The sequence below is a fragment of the Acanthochromis polyacanthus genome, chromosome 2 (genome assembly GCF_021347895.1).
Source record: "Acanthochromis polyacanthus isolate Apoly-LR-REF ecotype Palm Island chromosome 2, KAUST_Apoly_ChrSc, whole genome shotgun sequence".
Taxonomy (NCBI): Eukaryota; Metazoa; Chordata; class Actinopteri; family Pomacentridae; genus Acanthochromis; species Acanthochromis polyacanthus.
The window spans coordinates 12,446,845-12,472,113 of NC_067114.1; the positions used below are offsets into that span (position 1 = coordinate 12,446,845).

A 25,269-nucleotide genomic window follows, 5' to 3' on the forward strand; every position below is an offset into this window, starting at 1 on the left:
GTTGCCATAACGTTTACTTTCCTTAGAGACTGTGGAGTGCTAGTGGACCTCTAAACAAGATGCAAGAAAGTGAGATGCAGCAGAGAGGAAAAACTAGGGGAGACTAAATGAAGAGACCATATGGCAAACGAGGCTGATTATAAACACCAACTAGTGGGTGGATTGTAATGGAACAGGAAATGCGTAAAATCACTCCGAGGACAGAAGGCCAGATTAGTAAAATGTAAGCACACGAAACAAGAATGCTGTAAATAGTCACTGAAGATTTCATTGCACATTTTGAGTCCTTCATTAACCTGCTTCAAAGTGATTTAATTCACAAGTATTCAAGGCAGCAATGAGGCAGAAACAGTCCATATAGACCTGGTGTCAGTCTGCTATATATAACAGCAGGAAATCGTAAACAGAGGCTCTTTTTTTCCCACCTATCGGGTTATGAAAGGAGTCTTTTAAAGCCTGTAGTTGGATTTACTTCCCTTTGCCAGTCATCGCAGCTAGAAAACCCAGATCTGTCAAACCTAAGGAGCCAAGATAAGAAAAGCAACTGGCGTCCACCGAATACAAACGTGACAGTTGAAAAGGTCATTTTTAACTGAAACTCTCATAAAGTGTCAGTTTGCGGTGTCCAGTCTTTCACTCGCTCCGTGTTTTGGACATCAGGACAACATCAGAGCGGTTATTTGCTACCGAGCTGCAGTGGTTGCCGTTCAGTGGTTTTAAATCACTGTCTTCATAAACACGAGTCATCACAGTTAAGAGTTTTGTTGTTTGCAGCGCAGAAAGAGACGTGACAAGAATTTATGGCTCTCATCTGCTCCTCCATGTGGTTCGACTTTGCAGCCCCATGAGTGCGTTCAGTTTCGGGTTGCTCATCTCCACTCTGAGAATTTGTTTTGATACGCGGTGCTTTAATCGTTTAAAAGGCCCAACCACATTCTCATATTACAAAGAAGCAACATGTGTTGCTCCATGAGCAGTTTATCTTGTTTTCAGCCCGAGGATGTCGCAACACTATGGTCATTAAAATTGGTGTCTTGTGTTGAAAAGCTGCTCCGGCACAATGTCTGCAAACCACTCGGTTTTACAAAGGCCTGCAGGGAGGAGCAGGCAGACACACATCCATAGTCATCCCTAACACATGGGAGTATAGGTGGTCTATCAGGTGTCCAAACATGTCATTTTCTCCCCAGGCTGCAGGCTCGTAAAACAGGAGATCTGGTCGTCGAATTCTGACATCAACAAGGAAAATGCAACGCTTGATTGTGAGTTTTAGAGCAAAGCCACATTTCAGCGGATGGCCAAGCTATAGTAAGTAGGAATAAATAGTACGGAATACTAAAAAAGGTAGAAAACCTTACATGGCAAATTTTACAATGATGGGTCTGCTTCCCATTAAACCAAACAAGAGGCGAGCTCAGCTACGGCCCTAAAGAGCACTGTGGGCACCGAGGGAGCCAGCTAGACCACAGCAGGGAGAGACAGAACATACTACGCACAGTACATGTTGACATAAAGGAACAAGAGACCAATTAAAAGAGTATGATAGACCAGGACTCTGCGGATCATTTTGCTGTTTTGGTTTATTGTGCACATTGTTCTGTAGGCCAGTCCGCGGAGTCGAGGCTGCTGAGGTTTTCAGCATTTACTGGATTAGAAGAAAGCCAGGTAGTCTTCAGACTACAGTTGATTAGCAAACTGCTTTTTGCACAATCCTTTATTTGAACAATAAACAAAAATAGAATGCTGGAGGCTTAAAATTAAAAGACAGTATAGATTTTGTTTTTAGGTCAATATCCCCAACAGTTCCCAGCAGACAATAGTGTTAGGAGCACATACTGAAAAAGAAAGACATTATTGAAGCATTTCACCAGCACATTTCCTGACCAGCCATCAGAGACTGAGATAAAACTGTACAACAGAAAGCTCAAGGTGTCTGTTTCAAAGTCCCAACGTCCAGACATTCTTTAAAAGGGGGGGGGGGGGGGGAAGAAAATATGCAAATCAACAGTGTCACAATTTGGCAGAAATGACTACAAAGCCAGCAGCACAACTGAACTATTGTGAAAGTTAGAACATGTATCGACTGTCTAAACAGCATGCCGTTTCCTGTGTGCTATGAGTCGTGGACTGTGATGAGACATGGCAACAAGACCTCAAACGGAAAAGGCAAAACAAAGTTAGAATATAAATTGAATGAAAGGCAGTAGGGCCTGTATAATGTTGTCCTTTGGTTTACCTGGGAAAGGCTTCTGACTGAAACCCACAAAGAGTCAACTGACGCTATGCACCACTAAATGATGCTAAAAAATAACGCTAGGAATTATTGAAGTCTAATATGTAATTTTGGAAAATGTCACTTACACTGAATTTCAGCTCCAAAGACTGAACCTAATTACGCTTTGTGAACTTACAATTAATGAATAAATTAACTTTAATCCATGCGCTGCTCTACTGGAAAATGTTATTACACTGCAGCTTTTCTTAGATCTGAAGCAGGAAAATGTGGGTCAACCACTGTCTCACCTGGTTACCTTTACTTAACAGACAGGTATGTGTGAGAAACTGAAGAAAATACTTGAGCTGAAGTGTTAATACTGAGATTCTGACGTTGGTGGTTGGAATGAAATGGGTCTTGAGTGAAAAAACATATCAAAATAAAATAAAATGACAAAATGGAAATAAATATCAAGCAAAGAACTAGTTCAATTTTATTTGTTGTTGTGCTTTAGCCTGTGTAATTTCTTTTCAAACACCAATTCAAATGCAAGCAGATTTTTTGAAGGGAGCGAGAGCATTTTGACATCCAATAAATGATCAATGACAAAAAGGAAAAAAAAACAAAAAAAAAAACAACTAACATCTTTTAGTAACTCAAACAAAAAGAAATCATCACAATCAATGAATGATCCAAAAATCAATATCTTCAACAAAAGCGAGCACCATCTCCTTTTGTGCGCATGTCTGGGGGTCTTAATGCAGAGCAGAGCACAGATGTAGTCCCACTTCCCCTCAACACTCAGCTTCCCTCAGCTGGGAGGAAACGCTGAGCCACAAAAGAGCAAATACAGAGGTGTCAGGTACATTCCCTTAACTCTTCACAGGCTTTAGATTTGCAGATGATGCCTGATTAGGGATAGACTGTACGTTGAGTGGAAAAACATCACATATTGAACCTAAGGCAGCCCCCGCTTTCTGCTTGGGGGGTAAGAAGGGTGGCGTGGCTCAAAACTACACTGATAAGCCACCAATACACAGGTGGAACCTTTAGACAAGTAAAGACAAAAAAAATGAATGGATAGAGAAGGAAATGTACAAAGCAAACAAGGGCAGGTTTTGCAGTGGAATCTGTCTTGATTGGTAGCCATTTATCCAGTGCAAGAACTGATTCTAAAAACCGGCAGTCCTTTCGGACTTAAACATGTTTTCAGGCAGCTAGATCTCTCAGATAGTTTCTTTTTTACATTTTAATCTAAATATTTGTAAAATATGCATTTTCCTGTCATATCGGAATCATCAGTGGGTTTATACTTTCTGCACAGAAGCGTATTTGTTATTAAATTCTAAAGCGCATTAATTTTTTTTTTAGATAGTCTTTCTAAATCTAAACCCAAATACCACAACAAAGATCTCTCAAAACAAGGAAGCTGCCCAGTTCCCATTCAGTGTACCACCTATCTTTGTTTTTTCCTGTTTTTGATGGCTCAAGTTGTACCTTGACTTAAAAGCATCGTAAAAGTGAGGAAATGGAGAAGAAGGACTTGGCGGTGGCAAAGAAGAAAACAATCTGGCCTTTGGAGGAGAGACTCATGACAATGCTGGTGCTGGGCCTTTTCAATGCACAAAAGCAAAAAAATAGGCTTTTAAACTGCTGCAAATTCATTAGGCTGACGGTTCTCCTTTACTAAAAGGCAAACACTGATATTTCTAGGTCATTTCCTTATAAAAGGTAACTTTAACAAGAGAATTACCCCAGCAGTCCACTTGCAGCCTGTGGTAGATAGTTCTTCCTGTGTGGGTCCACTGTTCGCTATCCGAGCCAAGCTGTGGGCTCAGTCCGAAAAGAGTCTCGGCCTAACCTGTGACCCCAACCCCACCTGTCTATTCAACAGTCCTTCTTTGCTGCTTTAACAGTAAAACAAAAAAGGAAAAATACACAGCAGTGGTGCACAGAGAAGAGAGAGCAGTCACAGGGAAATCTTTGTGAATGCAGCTTGCTTCTCTCCTTCCGCAAAGAAAAAGGAGACAAGGAAAAAGGTGTCGGAAAAGCTGGTTCTCAGGAAAGCAGGGACAGGAGGGAAGAGGAGGAAAATCTTGCAAGAGAACAAGTTGGGCAGTGTTCCTGTTCATTAGTTTGGTGTGTGTTCGTGTCGTGTGGACATGTACTGTACTGTCAACGAGTGCATTCGGAGCGTGTGTGTTCTGTGTGTGTTTGTGAACATATTCGGGTATTCTTGCATGTATGTTAGGATTCGTGTGTTTGTGTGTCTACAGCAGGTCGACGCGGCGGTAGTACAGCAGGTAGGCGGTGCGCTCTGCAGTCTGCTTCACCACCTGGTACTGGTTGATGACCTTCACTGCCTGGTCGTCGATGCGCAGCCAGCCGTTAAGACCAATGTGGAAGACATCCGTGGTGTAATGACCGCCTGTCGCACTGTTTCCATGGTGATAGACAACTGGTGAAGTTGAGAGATGGGGAAAAAGATATTTGAGTAATATGGAACATTTTATTTACAAGTTTTTACTCATCCATGACTTAAAAGTGGGGCTCTGTCGAGTCAGCGTTTTGTTACCAACAGCAGTTCAGCTTGGTTCACTTAACTCCCAATTCTATGTGGTGCAACTAAAATAACTACACCACACTTTATACAGTAGTGAGCAAAGCTTACACACACTTTTAAACACCATGTGTACCATGGCAGTCTTGAGTTTCCAGCGACCCCTATAACTCTGAATTTTCTTTGATGAAATCACTGAAACACATGCGCCTTTGGCATAGAAGACAACATGCATTTAAGTTCTTTCATAGATTTATTGTAGGTTTTCTGGGAAAATAAGAAAATCTGCTAAGTCAAAAATATATTTAAAAAATTATTTTCTGCTGTGAAATCAAAGGACTGCTGTCAACAAGATGTATTGAAGTGGCACACAGAAAAGGACAGTAATTTTGAAAGCACTCTTGGCAGTATTGTTACTTTTGTGGATGAAGGAAACACATCATAGTGAATTAACAGTTCCCACGCTGAAAATACATCACAAAAATCAGCAGATTTAAGAATGTGATCCAAACGCACAAACAACAAAACAACAACAAACCTGCAAAGAGCCTGTATGTTCTTTGGCCTTTCACAACTTTGCTTCGAACTCCAGAGGATAAGAGATCTGAAAAATAACATTATGGAAAAGAAAAAATTAGTCACATCATTCAACTAAGATGTTTTAAAGAACTGCTGAAACTGTAATTAAACACAGCATGTGTTTTTCCAAGTGCTGCTGCTGGCTTCTTAAGATTTATACAGCTGAAAACTTAACAGGCTTCAATAAATTTAGCCTTTGTATTGATGTTGCTGTTCTTCGTCAAAAAGCAGAGGAGTTTGAAAGTCACTTACAAAGTTATGCATTGAATTACTAAATCAGCAATTTGAATTACAAAAAAGCTGCAGCTGCTGCAACCTAAATCTAAACCTAAGACATTTTTTGAATTACCTGAATGTTTGAATTTACAGAAAGTTTTATTTTGAAGTGAATATTTGCACAAAATGGGGATTAAAAAAAATATGTGGTTCACAAAGTTCATTGTAACATCGTTAGCCTGATCGATGCCTTCATTCAATCCTGTCTCCAACTGTCCTACTTCAGCTACACCTCACAATGACAATGACACAGCAATCTGATTCAATCAGTGTGTAATACTATGCCATTTTAATGTGTGTCTCTTAAGTTTAGAGGAGAGGTCATTCCTCTTGAAAACAGCTCACCAATCTGTCTTTTGAATACCAAAATGATAAAAACCATAAAAGGAATCCCTGGGGAACCATCACCATCTTTTACTCAGGGTAAATCATCCAGACTAAAGTACTGCTATTAGCCAGGTGGCAGAATTAAATACCTACAGCTAAAACTAAAACGTGAACCTTAAATATATGGGTGCTGAAAACAACAGAGCTAATATAAATAGATTATTTAAACAACATTTTGCTGAAACATTTTGCTTCTAATATACTAGCTTACACACATGCACATAAGATGACAAATAACTAAAGAGAGGACTTTGACAAATCAATACTATGACAATGAAGGTACATTATAGTATAGTCAAGTTGTCTTACAAAGTTATGCATCTACTGTAAGAGCAGGGAAACTGCATCAACACATATATGGACACTGTTCATGAACTAAGTACTGCAGTGGGAGGTGTGTACTCAAGGTGAACGTCCATATTGCTCAGTAAAGTGTGAGCTCATACCTTTGCTGATTTCCAGGTCAACGGGGTAATCAATGTTCTTTGTCAGTTTCTGGCAGCCTCCGGTCTTTTCAAAAACAAATCTCTTGAGATGGAGCACCAGCACAGGTGGCAACTCTTCCAGAGTTACCCTCCGACTGATCTCAATCTGAGCGTGAAAATATAAAGATGAGAAAGACAAGCATTTAGAGATTTCATTAATAAATAATGCAAGAAAAAAGGTACAATTTGAAAAGATTCTCAAAGTTGTATTTATAACTGTAGACTTAAGACCAAATCAAATAATATTTAATGAACCAATCATGAATCAATGTAAAAAAGTACAGCACAACAGGTAACACTGTGTTGGAAATACAAAAGGCTGGTGAGTTTTTCAAAACACTGACTCAGTTTTCAAAGCACAAGACTATAGACAGGCTGTGGACCAAAGTTAACTGTCTTTAAAATGACAAAGAAGCAAAACGATAGGTTTATCTGTTACAAATAAACTACAAAGATGTCCACTTTACAGATGTTGAGCAGATGCTGTCTGCACCAGTTGTTTCAGCTTAATGTTCAAAGACTGCAATGTTTTCAGACACTTTTGTTTCTTCAGTAGTTCCGAGGTCTGCGCTGAGGCAACTATTACTACATTTAGGGAGAAAATTAAATGAAGGTTGATGAATTTTACATTGTGCAGCATTAACTCATCATTTATGTGCTAAACCACCAGTATTGCACATTCCAAGAACAACTTAGTACACAAATATTGTTGAGCCCTTTAAATATTTTAATTTTGCTATTTGATGAAGTATGACACTGATTTAAACTAAAACAGTCTGTAGGGGCATTTTTCATGTACCTCTTGCTTAGTTTTAGAAGTGTAGCCCTGGACCGACTCTCGAGCCACCAGGGTTTCTAGAGCCTCCTGGACTGTGCGGATCTTCTCTGACTGGATGTCCAGCTGCAGGGTAAAGAAAGGCTGCAGAGTGGCCGACTCTTTAGAGTTTTGTTGGTATACCACCGATCTGAAAAGGAAACAAAGTGCCCGGTTATAAACTCTAGAACAATATTAGCACGAGATTTATGACCTTTCATAGAGGCAGGATATTGTTGAACTTATTTACATCTCCATGACAAGAGATACCTTTCAGCACTTGTACTAAAACATCTACGTTTTTCACAACCTACTTGACTGCCAATATATGACTATACAGTTGTTAACTAGTACCCAACATTCCAATTTTTAAAAATCATGCAGAGTGAATAAATAGCTTCAGTGCTGTAGACTGAATTCCAGCTGAGACTGAAATCATGCAAATAATTGACTATTATTATTCTAAGCTCATCCTCATTGCAACATCTAACCCAGAAAATTGAAAACACCCAGCACTCTGACTACAAGTAAAATAATCTTCCAATAGTAATTGTTGCAAAGATTCTTTGGGACAAACCAATTGCTCCGACCAGTGCCTTAAAAAAGTCCATGGGTTACAGCCAAGCTCAGTAGGTGTACACACCAGTCTCTGTAAACATACACTCCTGTGTTTCATTTCTCACTAGGCTCAACCATTTCTGAGAAAACAATCCTTTAAGAAACTGTGCAACCAGTGTACATCAGGACTGTGCCAGACCAGAACCTCATAGAACATATTATTTAGGCAGGCTACAGCCGCACAGATTCTTCACTTTCCAATTTGTCTAAAAAGTTAAGACCTTTGTTTGTGGATGGGCGACCCACGTCTTGCTGTCGAGACTTCTGCCCACAACTGACCCGCAAAGGTTGTTATTCTGAAGCACTGTGGTGCTTGTTGGACAAAACTTGGAGAGCTAAAGGTGGCAGACCAATTTGTAATGTCACCATGAACATGGGTCATAAATCTTAGGCCATGAGCTGTGAAGCCAACACGGGATGCTCAGATGGAGCTCATACAATTCTGACAAAAGGTTGGTGCATTAACTGCAAATAGAAGTTGCTACAAACAAAACAATAATGCTGTGCTGTGAAACAATATGAAAATGTACCTGATGTGACCACCAAAGATATCGGTGATGGGTGTGCGGACAAAGTCAGCTTGGCGAGTAATGGAAGTCTTGTTTCGGGGACCCACTTGCTCCCACTCATCCTCACTACCTTCTTCCTCCTTATCAGCAACATCTTCCTCCACACCTGGTTGGGACTCTGGTCCGTTGGGTGTGGGAGCTTCTGATCAAAAGACAAGAAAAAGAAAACACTTTAGTGGCCCAACGATTGAAGAAAAGTGGCCCAAAGAAAGCAAAATGAACTTTGTTCCTGAATCCATGACGCAGGAAATAAAAGTGTACTTCACTTGGTAGATACTGAGATAACTAGGTGACAACACAACTTTAAGTTTAACTTTTCTTTACGAGAAAGAATAAGTCACAAAGACTGACACACACACACAGAAAAATAAACTCCATATTTACAATGTTTATTATCGACACTTTCCACTTTAATTTGCTGAGTAATGTTGGGTTTCTCAAGGTCACACCTATCCATGTGCAAAGTCATTATCCTCACTGGCTCAGTAAACATTATGTACTGACATGCAAACTATTCAATTAACTAACAACCTCAAACTTTATCTATCTGGTGATATTTTATTGACATGTAAACGTTAGAAGCTGCTTACTCTCTTCCTGAGGCGAAATTAGTTTTTTCAATGCCAGCATCTCCTCGTGCAATCCGTTCAGTGTGAACCCGAGATACTCCTCCGCATCCTCTTGTCGACCCTGAGAGCAGAGTATCAGTACATCAGCACCAATTAACACACGACAGAATGCTGATTGTCAAATAAAACTGCTAGTGTGCACACTTGAATGTGCATACACAGTCATTCGAAGTAAACAGACAAGGAAGTGTGTACACAATGAGACATTAAGGCTAATTAAATTTCAAAATATCAGTCACTGCATTTAAGTAATGTCTTTCATTAAAACTGCATCGGAATTGAGTCAGCATGTGTAATACATGAGTTGCATTTATTCAGAAGAGCTGCTGAATTCTGAACTGAATAATGTTTCCTTTAAAAACATAACAAGCACTGTCTGTTCCAGAGGAAGTGTATTCAAAGTGTGATCATTAAAAAAAAATAACACGACATGTTGTCCCATAGTTCTGCAGTGAATATGTAATGTATCCAGAGGATGTGCTAAAAAGGCTTACCTTTTCAGAAAGACTTGACTTGATGAGAGTGAGGAGTCTGTAAATGTAAGTGGGTTCAAAAGGTACACCAGGCCGAATGTCTTTTACGACCTTATCACCAACAGCTGTGGACACAGTCACAAATCATAAAACATCAGTGGTGCTGACAGTAAATAATACCAAATGTCTTTGGTCATGCTAACATGTCACCTTGCTGTTTGGTTTTTGATGGCACGGGCATGTTGTTGAACTCATTCACCAGCCGTACACTGCCAGAGACAAAGAACAATAGTCATGTGTCTGAACACGACATATTTTAGAAATCTCACATCAGCCTGCAGAAACGTTACGCACAAGTTGTCTATCATTGGTGTGGAGGTACATGGTCTCTGCGTCTCATTGTGCAGAGGAATAGACTTCATCAGGTGATACATGGGAGGGCACGCAATCAGGGCCTGTAGGGTCTGAGTGTTCAGAGTTAGGGAGGAAAACAGCACATAAAAAAAATCAATAGGACAAGCTGCAATAATATTTCTAAATCTGATGCAAAGGGATCAGTTTTAATTAGAGGAAAGTCTTGGCAGTCATTCTGCAGCTCTTAAAACTGAGATGTCTTGAATATATTTTGTGAGTTTGTCCAGTTGAAGCCCATGTGTGAAAGATCTCAAGTTTCCCATTAGTTTCCATAAAACACCCACAAAAGTTATTAACGTAACCCATTGTTTACCATATTTTGAGCTTTCCTTAAAAACAGGGAGAAGGCTTTTTTTTTTGGCCATCTATTAATTTTCCAGGCAGAACTGAAACTTATTTTGTTTGCCGGCCAAAGAAAAGCAACATTTCACAAAAGGCGCAGTATTTTTAAAACACATGCTACGCTGGGACTTCACACCATTTCTCTTTAGTTCCATCTGGTTTTGCACCAAAATAAGAGCAAGTCATGTTGCAAACTGCCAACCATGTAAACATGATGACTAGAAGAAGTGTGTGTGGCAAAAACCAGCAAAAGGATACAGCGTTGATATAGCACCAGTTTCCCTTGTTGATCAGTCCTCTCGGCTGCAAAGACACTGGTTTATGTATCAACTTCACATTCTCAATAAGTTCTGGGGATTCAAACAAACACAATGTTCTTAAACAGGTAGCTCCATACAACTGCAGCAAACAATAAAAAACATGTTGACACAATTTTGTGAGACAAGAGGCACGTTTTCATTTTAACAAAACAAATGTTCCTTCCTCTATTCCTGCCTCGAGTGACAACAGCACAAGAGACTGTCTGAATAGGAGCAAGAACATGCTGTACCACGCCTAGGAAGGGAGACTGTCATTCAGAACCACAGCTCCCATGGTAACGTGGACAACGATTTACACAAGTGACTTATGGAAACAAAACTTATCATGAATGTAGCTGTGACTAAACCAGTGGCAAAAAACACATTAGTCAAAACAAATAAATCATTATTTTTGTGAGAGTGATGACACTTCCCCCTTATAAATTATAATAATAAATTGATCATATATTTATCATTATATTGATCAAGCTTGTGCTTCTTTTCCCGTGTACTTTCATAGCATTTAGTGAGGTGAATAAACTATTCCTTTACAAAAAAGCTTTATCTGCAGCCAATCACTGAGCTGACATTAGAATAATCAGGATTTCAATCCGACCCACTTCTTTTTTATGAATATATATGAATCTTATAATTATGACCCATTTATAATACTAGGTTTTTTTCACTTCTTGTAAACTGTCTTATATCTCCTACAGTTTCAGAGTAAAGAAGACAAAAGCATTAAGTATTCACACTGAAAACTGCCAGGGGATCATTCCTATTCTATATTTTTGCAGGATGGTGGCACACTGATACTACAAACTGTGTCAAGAAATCCAAACTGGTGTCCTTGAGAGCTGTGTTAACTGGAAGAACAGCACTTTTTCAAACAAATCTTTAGTATATTATTTCACACAACAGGGAACAATACTTACTGCTCATATTTTTAGTACATGACTACACTGTATATCTGCTTCCGATCCCAACTATTCAATGCATACCAGTTTGAAGATATCTAAGTAACTTGCATATTAAAAAAAGAGCATTTCCTACAATACTGAGCTTTGGAAGATTTTTTTTGTTCCACTTCAATCCGTCATATAGACTATACAAACAGCTATTCGTGGCTCCACACTGGTGCATTTCAAAGTAGGGTGGTCTCTTTTAAGGTCAAACAGAGCTGGTACTGACTAACCACCATCAAGTAAACACATTTTTAAAAAATGCTGGGAACTAAATTGTCAAGTACCCAGCAGTGGGATACATTTTCATTTGTCTATAATCGCATTACAAATTACAGTCTATAGTTTTTCTGTGTTACACCATTCTCCCACAGAAAAACGTGTTTTAAAACATTGGGAACAGACTGATGACCGTCAAGCTTAGAAAACCATACACTGCAGATAAAAATACATCTGCAAGGTTTTCTGCTTAATTGGCGTGCCTAACTAAAAATTTCCATCTCAAAGGGGAACACACTGTTACTGTAAAATGAAAAATAAAAGTTACATACGATATATGCTGGGTACCTTGAAAGTTAGACTGTGTGCTGAGATTTTGTACCAACACAGCCCAGCGTATAAAACCAATAAATTGGTTTCTCGTAAATACCCCACAACAACCCAGACAAACATGCAGCAAAATCTGGCTCTTCTACATAGAAACTTCCATTGAGACCATTTGATAAGAAGACACAGTCAAGGTATAGCACAACAAAATACACAACATAATACCTTGCATCTTGCATTCGTCTGCAAGTCCGTAAATATCTCAAATCACACTAAATTTGTGCTTGTTTGTGTGTCCATTTCAACTGAACCTTCTTCACATTAAGCAAAACCACAAATGTTTGTTTTATAGCTTGATTTTTCCCTCTTTTAGTTGAAATAATGTAATCTCTCTGAAGTGAATGCTTAAGCTGTGACTCTGCAAATTTCCAGTTGTCAGGCTATCACAATATTCACAAGGCATCACATTGCCTTTTCTGGGAGCTTTAAACTGCAGCTCTGATAGAAACTTTTGGCTATTTAGTATGAAGTGAATCATATTAACGGTATCTGAACTGCACCCTGAAATAATGGTAATAGATAGAAGTGCAGCAACTACTTGCAACCAGTCACCATAACTCAAAATGTAAATTTGCATGTCACACTCGTAAAGGGGACCTATGGATCTATTAAAGGAAGAAGCATTTACAATTTAACAGAGGATGATGGCAGGAGACAAAGAAACCATCCACCTGTGGATAACCTTTGCGAGAACATTCCTTTGCTTATGAGGTGTGAAGCCTGCAAGGCATTCCTGGCCTACCTACAACTGTGTAGAGTAGTGACATAAAGTGGGTTACACAAACGTGACTGATGACTTCACATCTGACAACGATTCTGAATGTAGTGCTACCATCTAGTGTTCATTTCTTGAACATGAATGCAACATGCCTGTAACCTTTCCTTGATGTAACTAAGCAATCTGTGAAGCTAAAGCCTCAAACATATAGTATTCAGGATACTCAGAACTACTTATTTCAACTCTTTTCAAACATTAAATGTTTAAGCATATATTCACTTGGCAATATGAGTATGAACAATTCAATTGTTTCAACATTGCCACCAAGTGGAGATAAGCAAATTTAGCAGCAATGAACATATCTTCTGGAGCAGAACAGAGACGGTATAAAAAGTGAGCTATGAGCATTTATATAATACCTGCAAGTTTAGGGGCCATAGGATCCTCTGATACATGGACAGGGCCTTCTTTTACCTCCCCAACTTTCTCAGGCTGCTCTGGCGTAGTGAGGGAGGGAGCCACAACTTCTACAACATTCTTTACCTCCACAAAGGCCTGAGGGCCCCCGGGCAAAGGCTTGGAATTGTGAAAGAGGCTAGCCCAGGATTTGGGAAGATTGGCAGTAGGTGCAGCTGGAATTACAGGCGAATGTGCCTGCTCTGTCACTACTGGCTGGGCAGCAGAGTCTGGGGTGACCTGCTCAGCCTGTTCCCCACTCTCACAGTCATCTTTGTGTCCATCTGCACTGACAGGAGTATTAGGCTCTGCTAGCCCATTGGCCACCCCACTGTCTGCTACATCCCTTCCCTCTAGTTCAGTAGTCGTAATGGAAGTGATGACAGAGGGGGTGGCCACAGCAGCTGAAGGAGGAAGAGGTGATTTAGAGGGAGGGCTGTGTGGAGTATCTGAAAGTTCAGGGCTCTGAGGAGCCAAATGATCTGGCTGCTGATCTGCAGTCCTGGATCCCTCCGTCATCCCTCTGCTTTGAGAGGAGGATGAAGAGGAGGAATTTGCATTGTTGCCATCTGATAAAGAGGCAGCTCCACTTGTTAAGTCCAAAGAAGAGTCATCAGGGCTATCACAAGTCCTCTGATTGGCAGTGGATGTGGGGGCACACTTGGCTGCTGCCACAGCAGCTGTTGATGTTGCCATGGAGACAGGTCCAGGGGTGGAAAGTTCAGCCCCTGACAATGCCTTACTGTCCACATCCTCAGTACTGTGGTGTGGGCCACCGAGTGCATGTCCGTTCACCAGTGCTGTCACAGGTGTTCCATCTGCTGCGCTGGTGCTGCTGTTGTTGCTGCCAGTTGACGGGTCCAGGTAGTTGTAGTATCCCGGCGGTCGTTTTTTCTTTTTCTTTCTCTCTCGCTGTCCCAGGCTGCCAGGGAGTCCGTCCATGTCCTGGCAGGCCTGGTGATTGTCCAGGGCTGAGGCTTCCGAGTCAGCTCCATCCAGCGAGTTGAAGTGGGCTCCATCAGGGACATCGGCTGCTGCAGGAGCCGTCTGTTGAGCCTTCTGGGCCGACTGGCAGCCCAGGATGAACTCTGGAGCCTGTGGGTTGAGGGTGCTTGACACCTTGTACAAGGGATCGTTCACCCCAACAGGCTTGGAATCCATCACCTCGTCAACACCAAACTCAATGCGCTGATAGTCTTCTGCTGCAGATAACATTTCAATCAATTAGAGACACAGAGCACAAACAGCACATAGTCTTTAAAGACAGCCTAAAGCCTGCACATAAAAACAGACACTGCGCTACTGTACTCCTCACTGCAGAACTTGATATAAAATCTTTATTTCTGAACAAGCAAGCTATCATTCAAAGGGGTCGTGGGAGCGTTCTGTCAGGACCACACATACCAGCAAAAAGAGGACAAATTCCATTGGACTATTTTGGACACTACTGTTGTGTCTATCCAAAACCACATTCCTTCTGAGGGGTGACTCAACATTTACCACTAGGCCTGGGACAATATTGCCTTGGGGAAACCAATTCCACAACATACTTAATAACAATTTTCACTTTCTATGAGGTAGTTAGTCATCAAAACTTGGCCAGACTTGGAAAGCTGTCACACAAGTTTCTGTGGCCTTTCATAATGTATTAAATGTCCTGATTTTATTGGCATTCTTTTAAAATGATGGCAAACTAAATTCTTATGCAAATCTTTGGAGCTGTGTTCCTCGTAAGGTCTAGCTGTCAAATTTGATAGTATCACATCTTTAATTTACATTCAGATTGGTCATGCTTTCCATTAAAATCCTGCCCTACCTCTCAAACAGTCCCTGTTAATCAGCAAATCTACTCGGCTCCTGTTTGTTTACTTGAAAATAGACTACTGGTTTCACAAATATCTCAAAAAAAACTCCTGTGTGCTCGCAAAAGTTCTGCTCTCAAATTTGTGCTCAGATTTGTGTGAAACAACCCTGTAAAAATACCAAATTGTCAGCTATGACACCGAGAAATTAAATTATTATTGGCACTTTACAGCTGCTCGCACTTCTTGCAGTTAATACACAGACCAGGGTCTGTATTTACATATTTAGAATGTCGGTTTTTTAATCTGCACACATAATTTGACTTTACAGGTAATGCTGACACAGGGTCCTCTGACAGATCTTGACTTAACCTGTAAGAATGATGGACAGAGTAATATGGCAAATGCACTATAAAAGCTATGAATAAAATAAATTTATGCTAGGCTTACCTATGTTTGAGTAATAATTAAAGATTAAAGGACGCTAAAGGCACAAACTAAATAGAACAAGACAAAAGACAGTCCTTTTGTATACACATCAATGACAAATATGTATTATTTATTAAAACCTGACTACTTTTAATAGTAAAGTCACCAACTCTCTCAGCAATGTAGAACAATGCAACACAAGCAAATGTATGACATTACAAAACAAATGTACTTCATGTGTAGTTAAAATCTGTTGCATGGCAGCTTAAGTTGTAGATTATTATGCAGTGAGAGGTGCAAAGTGCAAAGGTGAATAAACAGGAAACATTAGTAAGTGCAAATCAGAAAAATCATCCAAGCGACTTATCAAAAAAGTTGATTGGTCCCACAAACTGTAAACCCTGATGTTCTGCGAGAGTTAAGAGGGCATTAAAACAGCAGTTACTTCCTCTACTGGGATTAGAGGATATTCTGTTAGTGTTACTGAAATCACACTTCAATACTCTTAAAACGCATTCAGCAGTAAAACCATAACAATGTAAGGATAAATATGTGCACACATGTTAGCAACCACATAAAACCGTCACTATGCCCTTAGTAAATAAGCTGCGATTGTTAAATCATATGAAAATTCAGTTCAAATTTAATTGGACTTGGAGCCCTCAGTAGTGAAAATGCATTATATGCAAGAGAAGGTAAGATACTTAACAGTATCTTGAGCATGCAAAGCTCTACAGATATTACCAACAGGCAAGAGGAAGAATACAGGCGCAAAGTTTAGAAAGCCACCAGTTTTTTAAACCTGGATTTCCAGTTTTACAGCAAACGTACAACAGCTAGTCAAGCCACAGGGTGTCAGACTCCTCAACTCACCGCAAACCTGCAGTCCCATAGACTCCATAATATAAGGTACAGCAGGAGTGCAGTAACTTCCTAAATAGTCAATACAAATCAAGGTAAGGCAAACGTCATGTGCAAATGGGGACCATTTGAAAGAAAGGTGGGTGCTATAACATTTTTAATTTGGTGGCCCACAATTTAATGAAAATAATATTGTTAAAAATAATGCAATAGTCAAGATCTACTGTACTTGTAATCTGTTCCAAACAATAAATACTGTATGCACAAATGTATACAAAAGAAAATGACATGAAAAACATCTTCCTGCCAGGCAAGTCAGGTCAGCTCAGCCTGGGATTCATTCTTACAATTAAAAGAACTGCTTTTGAACTACTTGATGCCAACTACGAGAAGAACAGTTATCTCCTCAGACAATGTAGGGTATTTTGATGCTAATAGATTTTTAATGTGAAAATCCCAAATGTTCTAGCAATATAGTATAAGTGAAAAGTACATACCAGAAGACTGACTGACGCACGGGACTTTGTCATTGAACGGAGGAAGCTGTAAAGAGACGTAAAGAGTTATAAAAACTTTATGAACACATTAAAACATGAAAAATGCACCATATTTTGACATGAGGACTGACAAGGAGAAATAATACCAATGCTTAAATATGAAAGCTGAATACCTGGCAAAATATTTAAAATACAATTCCCATGAAAATGGGTGCTTTGAGTCAGAAAATATCTATCCGACCAGTTTAGGCCACCAGAACTTTTTGGAAATTAACAATCATGACAACCCATTTAACAAGTACCTATTAAAAATATTTTAAAACACTATTTCTGTTTAATTCCTTTCCTTACCTCAACGTAACATCGTGGAGTCACAAAAAACTGATTGATCTCGTCAGGGCTGAATTCCCCGAAGATGTACTGTGGGAAGAAATAAACATAATCTTTAGTTAAAAAGAAAGATGAAGCTGTAAAATCCATTTGTTCTGGAGTTTGTTTTTCTTAGATGGCTAACTAAATGTTTACTTAAAATTAACACTGAATTACTTTACACACCAAAGAAAGCAAGTCTCAAAATATAAGCATTCTTCAGTTAAAAAAAATCATGGGAAATCAAATAATAGACACAGTGAAGGACAGGTCTTTCCACATCATAACTGGAATTGATCCAAGAGGTGCCATCATCTGATATCTAAGTACAAGGACTCAAACAAGAGTGTTTCCACACAGCCAATACTGCAACGCTAGCTTGTGCAAAGGTAAAGCTCAACGAGAAATGATGAGTCATGCACTGTTATACATAAACCATGAACACAAACAGCTCTGATTTGATTTTTGAACTGTTTGTTCTTGGTGAAATAGAGTTTTGAGTGGTCAACACGGGTTAATATAAAGCACCCTCATCCTCAAAACAAGCCAAACTAGGTTTACACATCGTCTTAACTTTGTCAACTTTTGACAGACTAAAGTTTAGAATGTGGTCTGAATTCATAGGATGACAGATGATGATGATTAGATTTGTGTGCTTGTCAATTTAACAACTACGTGGATGTAGAGAGTCTCCTCACTTCAGCTGAAAATCTGGAGCAGTAAATGGTCAATAATTAAAAGGATTAATCAGTCACTCAAGATAACAGCATGGGTGACTGCTTGCACACTAACCACTACTAGATTTGTCAGCGACACGCTGAGATATCTGGTCACATCACAAACTAAAGCCGCAAAAACAACCACTGAATTAATCTGACACATCTGAACCACTCATCAAAATTATAATACACATATTAACTTCAGGGATACAAGATTGTGCGTCACTGTCACTGACAATTATTAACTTCAACTCAGTTATCAGGTGTCTCAAACAATGAGAAGTCCAGTACAAAATCTTAAGGTGATTCATAAGCACAGAAAAAGTGTCCTGTCATGCTTACCCATTAAAAAGAGGTAGATATTTAGTCTTTCAAGGTGTGAAAGAATTTCTCACAAGTATGTTAAGTCATACAGTATGTATGCACAAATCTATTATTGCGTCACATGGAGCAAAAAACTATTATTGTGTCCCTTTTCAAGCTAAAATGGCGCAGTGAGTAATTCTAGCTTGCCAAATATTAGGAATACCAGCTTTTCCTGGTATTTTATGACTCTACACTGAATATCTTTCTCTGTCTTTTTGGCCATTTCCTTTACAAAATTAAAAAAAAAGATAGGGCAAACTTCAATCTGTAATGAAAAACAGTACTTGCAACTAAACAACAAATACTAGAATGAGTGAAGGGAAGCAACCTACAACCTGGATAATAATCTTTATGTGAATAGCAGGGTGATATTGCACTTATCTCCAATTTATTAGTCTTATTTAGTACATTGCTTTTTTGAAGCCGATTGCTGTTACTCAATGGTCTAATGTTCTTTACATCATCCTTCATGTATTAGCTGCAGTTGTGTTTCACCCCTGACAGATAAACCTTACAGCTTCAGAGGGGATACCACGCTGCGCCACCTGTGTCCACATGTGCACGGAAAACACAAAGCAACTGAGGAAAGGTGAAATGAACTCACTAGCCATGCCGTTAATCCTCCTAATGCAATAAACAGGGGAACGTGAAAGGGTAGGCACAGAGAAAAGAAAGTGCAGCTCAAGCATATGTAACTCTTTGCAAACGAGGCCCCACGCGAGGGCACACATTGCTGAAATGGCACTACAAGCGACAAACAGCCAGCCGTAATCCAACGGCCTCAGGATGGCTAATACAATCACAACAGAAAGAATGTCCCTTTGCTTCTTTCTGCAGGCGTGCCACACGTACCACACTAAGCTTCCATTGCTGTTCGTTTGGACTGTGGACTACAACAAATTAGCCGTCTGTATGATTTCAGCACAGTTTAATGACGACACCACAGACGTGTGCACACACACTTACACATAACTAGGCTATAGGAAGGGCCAAGAACAAGGGCTGGATTAATGTTAGAGCATGATATGTATGCCGTAATTTATACTACCATTTATTGATTTCTGGTGATATTCATTACTGATCATTATTATTCGGAGATAACTTTTACGCTGTGACTGAGGGCTCCTACAAACGTGAGTCACTGAAAATAACACCTTCATCCAAAATACACATGAAATTCCTGAAACTGACTCATGGTGAAACTGTCTTTTCCATACGTAGCATAAAATAAAAACATAAATCTTGACATTGAGTGAAAACCAGCATTTTTTTACATGACATTTAACTGGCACATAAGCATTGAACTTTAGTCTGAATTCCCATCACGCTAGACACAAGTGGGTGTAATTTTAAGATACCATTTAGTTGACATTTTGACTTCATGTTACTATAATGGTGCTAGAACTGATACAGCTCTAACAGTTTGTGTATTTCAGCTATAACAGGGTAAGCAGCCAGCACTACTGCTCTTGTTTTCTTAAATTGGTATGCAGTTATTAATGGACAACTTGGCTGAGCATGAAAATGCTACCGCGCCACTACAAATAAGGTCAGACTAGTTCTCAATGAATCTCTAGAGCATGCCTGTGCCTGCATATTGGTGTGATGAAGTAATAGGGTGACACAATAATTACAAACCACGAAAACACAGCGGAGTACAACACTGGAACAAAGAAATCATTTCCATTCTTTCGGCTGAAACACACGTGCTCTCACACAAAAGCAACAGCTGAACAACTTAATGCGGTAACACTTTAATTTATTGGTATGGCAGTAAGCCATAAAACTATCACTTATTTCTTTTTAATTAATATGAATTGTTCTTTATTTGAACATTTTTATACCTGCTTGACTTGGAGAATTAAAAAAATTTATTGGAATGTCAATTTCAAAATACACATCCTGATATTAATTTGCCCAAGAACAATTAACACCATTACACAGCGCTCGATTTAGACGGTCGCCAGGTCGCCATTTGCGACTAAAAACGTTGCAAATGGCGACCTGGCGACCGTTGAAATCAAGCGCTCGCTCGAGCTGAACCGCCTATCATGTTTTCTTCATGGAGGCAGCCACTTTGTATGATGTCATCAACCTGCCATGATTCCCGGCGCTCACGGCGACCGTCTAAATCGAGCGCTGTTACATAGGAGCTAAATTGACTGCTGTTCCCTGCAAGCAGACCTCTCAACTTTTCACTAGTAATCATCACATACACTGCCCAGCAACATATTCTGCTTTAAATGTTATGATCAATCATCATTACAACTGTTTTAGAAAGGTGTTTATTCAACTTTACATTAAATCTGAAGGCTGCAGTTTGTGATGCAGTTGAATTTTGTTATGCTACACTGTAAACACTAATATTCAGTCCATTCTCACTAATGTGTCAGTCGGCTGAAGAGGTTAGCTCACAAAAGGGGTTCTGTGGCTTAACCAATGGTGTGTTGGACTGCACTGATTATGCTGAATGGCATAATTAAATCAGCAACTACTTTGATAATCAAATAATTGTGAAGGTCTTTGTTTTTAGTATTGAATTACCAAACATTCATTGCTTTAAGCCACTCAGTTCAGCATATTTTTAAAATTCTTCTGATCATAGGCAGAAAATCTTGTTTTGGACCTTTTCATTATTCTTCTGACATTTTAAAAATATGATCACGAAAATTCTCAGTAGAATCATCGATACAGAAAATAAACATTAGTTGTGAGGATTTTGAGCTGTGCATGTTAGTGTGACGACAAAAGAAAAGCACACTAATTTCCGACCACAGTCGAGACTGGGGAAAATTTACTTTTGAATTTTGTTTTCAATGCATGTGAAAGTTAAAGTTTTGAATTGTGAACGAGGCCAGATGAAAAAAATAAAAAATAAAAAAATCAGGAAACCAACAAAACGTTAGGATTCATACTACCGGGATCCTATGTATCTGCAGCAAATGTAATCAGCATGACTTAGAAAACTTCAGGCAAATTGTATCACAGTATTTGTGCAAACAGTGTGTCCTTTTCCCAGGGAGCAGTGGTGAGGGTTACTATCCCACTTACATACTTATGCTTTGAGGGGACTCACGCATGACATTACAAAATAAGGAAGCTGCAATAACATGTTGAAGTTGCAAAAAAGATACCCTTCAAGAGAATGACTTATTCCTTGCTAAAACAAACAGAGCCACTGTGGTTTATACTAAGACATCTCCATTGCTAAATCTTTAATCTCTGGAAGAGTAGATATGATTGTGCAAACTCTGGATAGAAGCTCCCTGTGTACCCTGCTGTACTGATAAGATGAGTTTACTTTTTTTTATGACGTCACCATGTTTAAAAATGATAAAATGTCACCTACTTGCAAAGTATGGTTCCTTTAAAGCATTTTTCACAGTTTGCAGAAAAGATCAAACTTCTAAGACACACTCATGAACTATGCATATGTTGTAGTTATACAAGCGATAGATGTTGTAATGTCTAGATTCCTGAACTAAACCAGTAAGCCTTTATGTCAATATAAGCATTTCAATCTGGATGCTGGACTTCTTTGTGGGGGTGAAAACTTCAGAAAAACTTACCTTCCATATCTATATTAACAGCAGTTAGCTACAATTTACAGACAGATTGTTCTATATTTAACTGCTAAAACAATCTGAATTAAACCTGATATTTACAAGCCAGTTCTAGAGGATTATTTAAGAGTCTATAAGACCCTGAAAAGACTTTCTGAATGAGGAAATGGATTGTTAACGTATTGCTTCAACTCTTTCTGAGGTTACTGCACAGAATACCACAAGTTTTATTTAATAGAGCATTTTCTAAACGGCAAACAAAGAAAAGGCAAACAACCTTAAAATGTATTATCTAGTCTCTAATAGTGGCTCAGTTTTCCTAATTACATAAACAATAAACAATGTTTAGCATTCTACTTTTAGGTGTGCCACTTGCTAGTTAATGCATTAACAGGGTAAACTGCCATAAGCAGGATTTTATCTACTTTTATCTCTAAATGCTGATACAGAGTATTGATAAGTATTTCCAGAATTACCCGTTTACCAAGTTTCTACTCAGAAGATCGATGTCCCATTTGCTGCTAGTATGCCACGTTCTGTCTCTGATTACTTTGCTGCCCCACCTGTTTTTCTTGCTTTTAGACTTAGTTAACCTGACATGTTTATAATGCTAGTTGTTTGCACTCACTCGCCTACATACTTGTAATTTCCCACGGAGTAAGTTAAGGTAACTGCATCACTTTCATTCACCTAATAATTTACAGAGTGTGTACTATCAAAAAACGTTTTTGTAACACAGGAAAAGTATTATCCAAAGAGGGAAACCAGACCAACTGAAATAGTTAACAATGGTCCAAATCTGCTGGACAACTGCTGGTGTGAAGCCCCGTAAGTCAATACCTCATTTTGAGTATTCTCCCTATGTCATTCATTTGGAATCTAATAATAAATACTATACCACAGACAGATAAATTAATATCAGTGGGTTCATTCATTTGATAGACCAAATATTTTTTGTATGAAACACGCTGAGATGGGGTTTTCCCCTTCAGCTTTCACTTTGCTTAACTCTGAGCCAATAGAAACGCTCAATTCTAAGGTCAGGAAGAAGTGTGAAAGCATGCAGAATTAAGTCTTCAGTGAGATTTCCCTTCCTATCGTCGTTAGCCGTGTTCTGTTTGTTTAGCTGTTAGCCAGAAGTGTGAACTCGAATCGCAAATAACTCCAACTTAAAGTTAATTTTTACAATGTGGATTTTTGTCTCGAGTTTAACTTGTATTCAGTAAAATACTACAAACTCCAAACCTGGCATGTCTCTGCATGCAGAGCTAGACCTCAAAATGGGCCTTCCCACATGACAGCTAGCTTCCTCAGAAATAACACCAAACTTGCTCCAAGTTACTAACAATCTAATTCAAGTCACACGGACAGACAATACAGCAGCACACGGAGCAGGGTGCAGGCTCAATCCTGTTCTGGCCATTTCCATTTCAAATAAATGCTGGCTATCCACGAAGGCCCACACTGTCGCATTGTATTTAGCTAACCAGCTAGCGGACTGACAGCAAACTGTAAGCACACCACCTGTGAAAAGCTGCTAGCTTGCTAATAGCTATATGAACAGCCCGAATTTACAATTTCCTATCGCACAACTGCATAGAAACGGAAAGTTAACACATGCAAAATGTACCGCAGAACCGTCATTTTGCCTCCTAACTGCCCATAACGTAATTAATCAGATGTTACAACCAGTTGTGAAAATATGGTATCGGAGAAGGCCTGTCGCAGCACTGAGCAGGTGGGCCATGCACACACGCAGCAGTTTTCTTCCACTTTCCTCTGAGATTTAACACATGACACTTGTGGGATCCCACACTAAAGTGTCCCCGACTTTAGATTAAACACACTTTCGTGGCTTTGCGCTAAAAGTGGCTGTCACGTCCTGAAGAAGTGCAGCAGAGAGCAGCGCTGGCTCATTTGAATGGAGGGACCTAGGGCCTGTTAGCTGCCATGCGTGTGGTGTTTCAATGAGGCTTAGGGGGGCATTAGCAAGCACTTTTCACTACTTACATTTTCAATGACACGACCAGCCAGATAATTCATAAAACAACACACAACTCACCAAAATGCTACTACAGTGGGAAATTAGCTTCGGTCGATTTTTTGTACCAACGAGGGTTGGCCGTAGGTCTAAAAATAACAGTTAAGAGTGCGTTGAGCAGGAGTTGTTTTGCAGGCTAATGCTAGCCGACTAGCTTAGCTACCTGGTTGCTGTAAGAAGCCATGCTCCCGGTGAGATTTTCTCTCCTCCGCTGACAAGATGAAAAGTCTCCCGGGAAGGTGTTGTAGGTTTGTAATAACAGCTACGGAAGGTGTTCTACTTCGACGTCATTGTCATTTGCCCAACGGTGTCCGGGGAGTCGAAAGTTTTGATCCGTGTAATGCATCAGCACTTCATGCTGCTCGCCTTGCCATCACCGCCATTTCTGTCTAGCAGCTTTCTCGCGTGCTAGCCTGAGCAGCGCGCGCTCGGCTGTACAGGCAGCGTGAGCTCGAGACAAATGCTTCCAGTGACGGTTTATTCGGAGATTTCACAATAAAAGTCCCGATTCAGTCCAGTCATGCACCGAGGCCTTTATGGTCCAACACAGAACTACACATCTACAGACATTATCGCGTTACAATCGCTCATTTGCGCAACAAGTACAGGAAGTGTGATGTTGTGGAATTTGCTGTGCAGTAGTTTGATTAATCACATTGTTAATTTTATCAGAAGTATACATTTGATGAATACACCATTGACACCATGTCCCTTTATTATCCAATGGCCTCAAGAGAATATGATTTTTTCAACTATAAAACAGCCTTACCAATTAGAATTTGAACTAAAATATTTGGCAGCACAATCCAATCACTAGTTGGGGTCGTCTTAATTATCAGAAAAACACCAACCAATGCATGCAGTACTGACTGAAGCTCTTACTCATTGATTATAAACATAAAAACACTTACATGTTGGTTGTATCTAAAATGAAGCACACAAGAATGATTTAGGCCCTACAAATTCAAGTTAAACCTCCAAAAATGTAATTTCTGTCAGGTGATTAGATGACACTAAGCTCTAATCAAACTCAGAACAGAACTGCTCTCTTTAATAGAATTAATACAAGAACAAAAGATGCTTATTGGGAACATTGGAGGAGTCAAAGTAAAACTCAGAAGAAATTGTGTTGCTATTTGCCCTGAAGTCATGGATATAAGCTGACTGACTATCTCATTTATGTCAGAGATACAAAGTAGACTCTTCCTGATTAACTTAGA

General features: G+C 39.5%; 1 protein-coding gene across 4 annotated transcripts; it reads right to left on the bottom strand.

Moving 5' to 3' along the window:
- Nucleotides 1-1,562: 1,562 nt before the first annotated feature.
- Nucleotides 1,563-24,502, bottom strand: usp10 (ubiquitin specific peptidase 10). Of its 4 annotated transcripts, none has more exons than XM_022207168.2 (15): nt 24,213-24,502; nt 17,343-17,411; nt 16,992-17,037; nt 16,507-16,566; nt 13,366-14,601; nt 10,620-10,711; nt 9,960-10,069; nt 9,816-9,874; nt 9,627-9,730; nt 9,094-9,193; nt 8,465-8,645; nt 7,302-7,467; nt 6,464-6,608; nt 5,314-5,379; nt 1,563-4,673 (listed from the first exon to the last, which is right to left on the bottom strand). In XM_022207168.2, exons 1-15 carry the CDS (start codon nt 24,231-24,233, stop codon nt 4,486-4,488), a joined length of 2,643 nt encoding a protein of 880 aa, XP_022062860.1. In that variant the 5' UTR covers nt 24,234-24,502; the 3' UTR covers nt 1,563-4,485. The 4 variants fall into 4 exon arrangements, with proteins under 4 accessions (XP_022062860.1, XP_022062859.1, XP_022062862.1 ...); XM_022207167.2 differs by having other exon boundaries at nt 13,366-14,604; XM_022207170.2 differs by lacking the exon at nt 16,507-16,566 and having other exon boundaries at nt 24,213-24,501.
- Between the last annotated feature and the right edge of the window lie 767 nt (nt 24,503-25,269).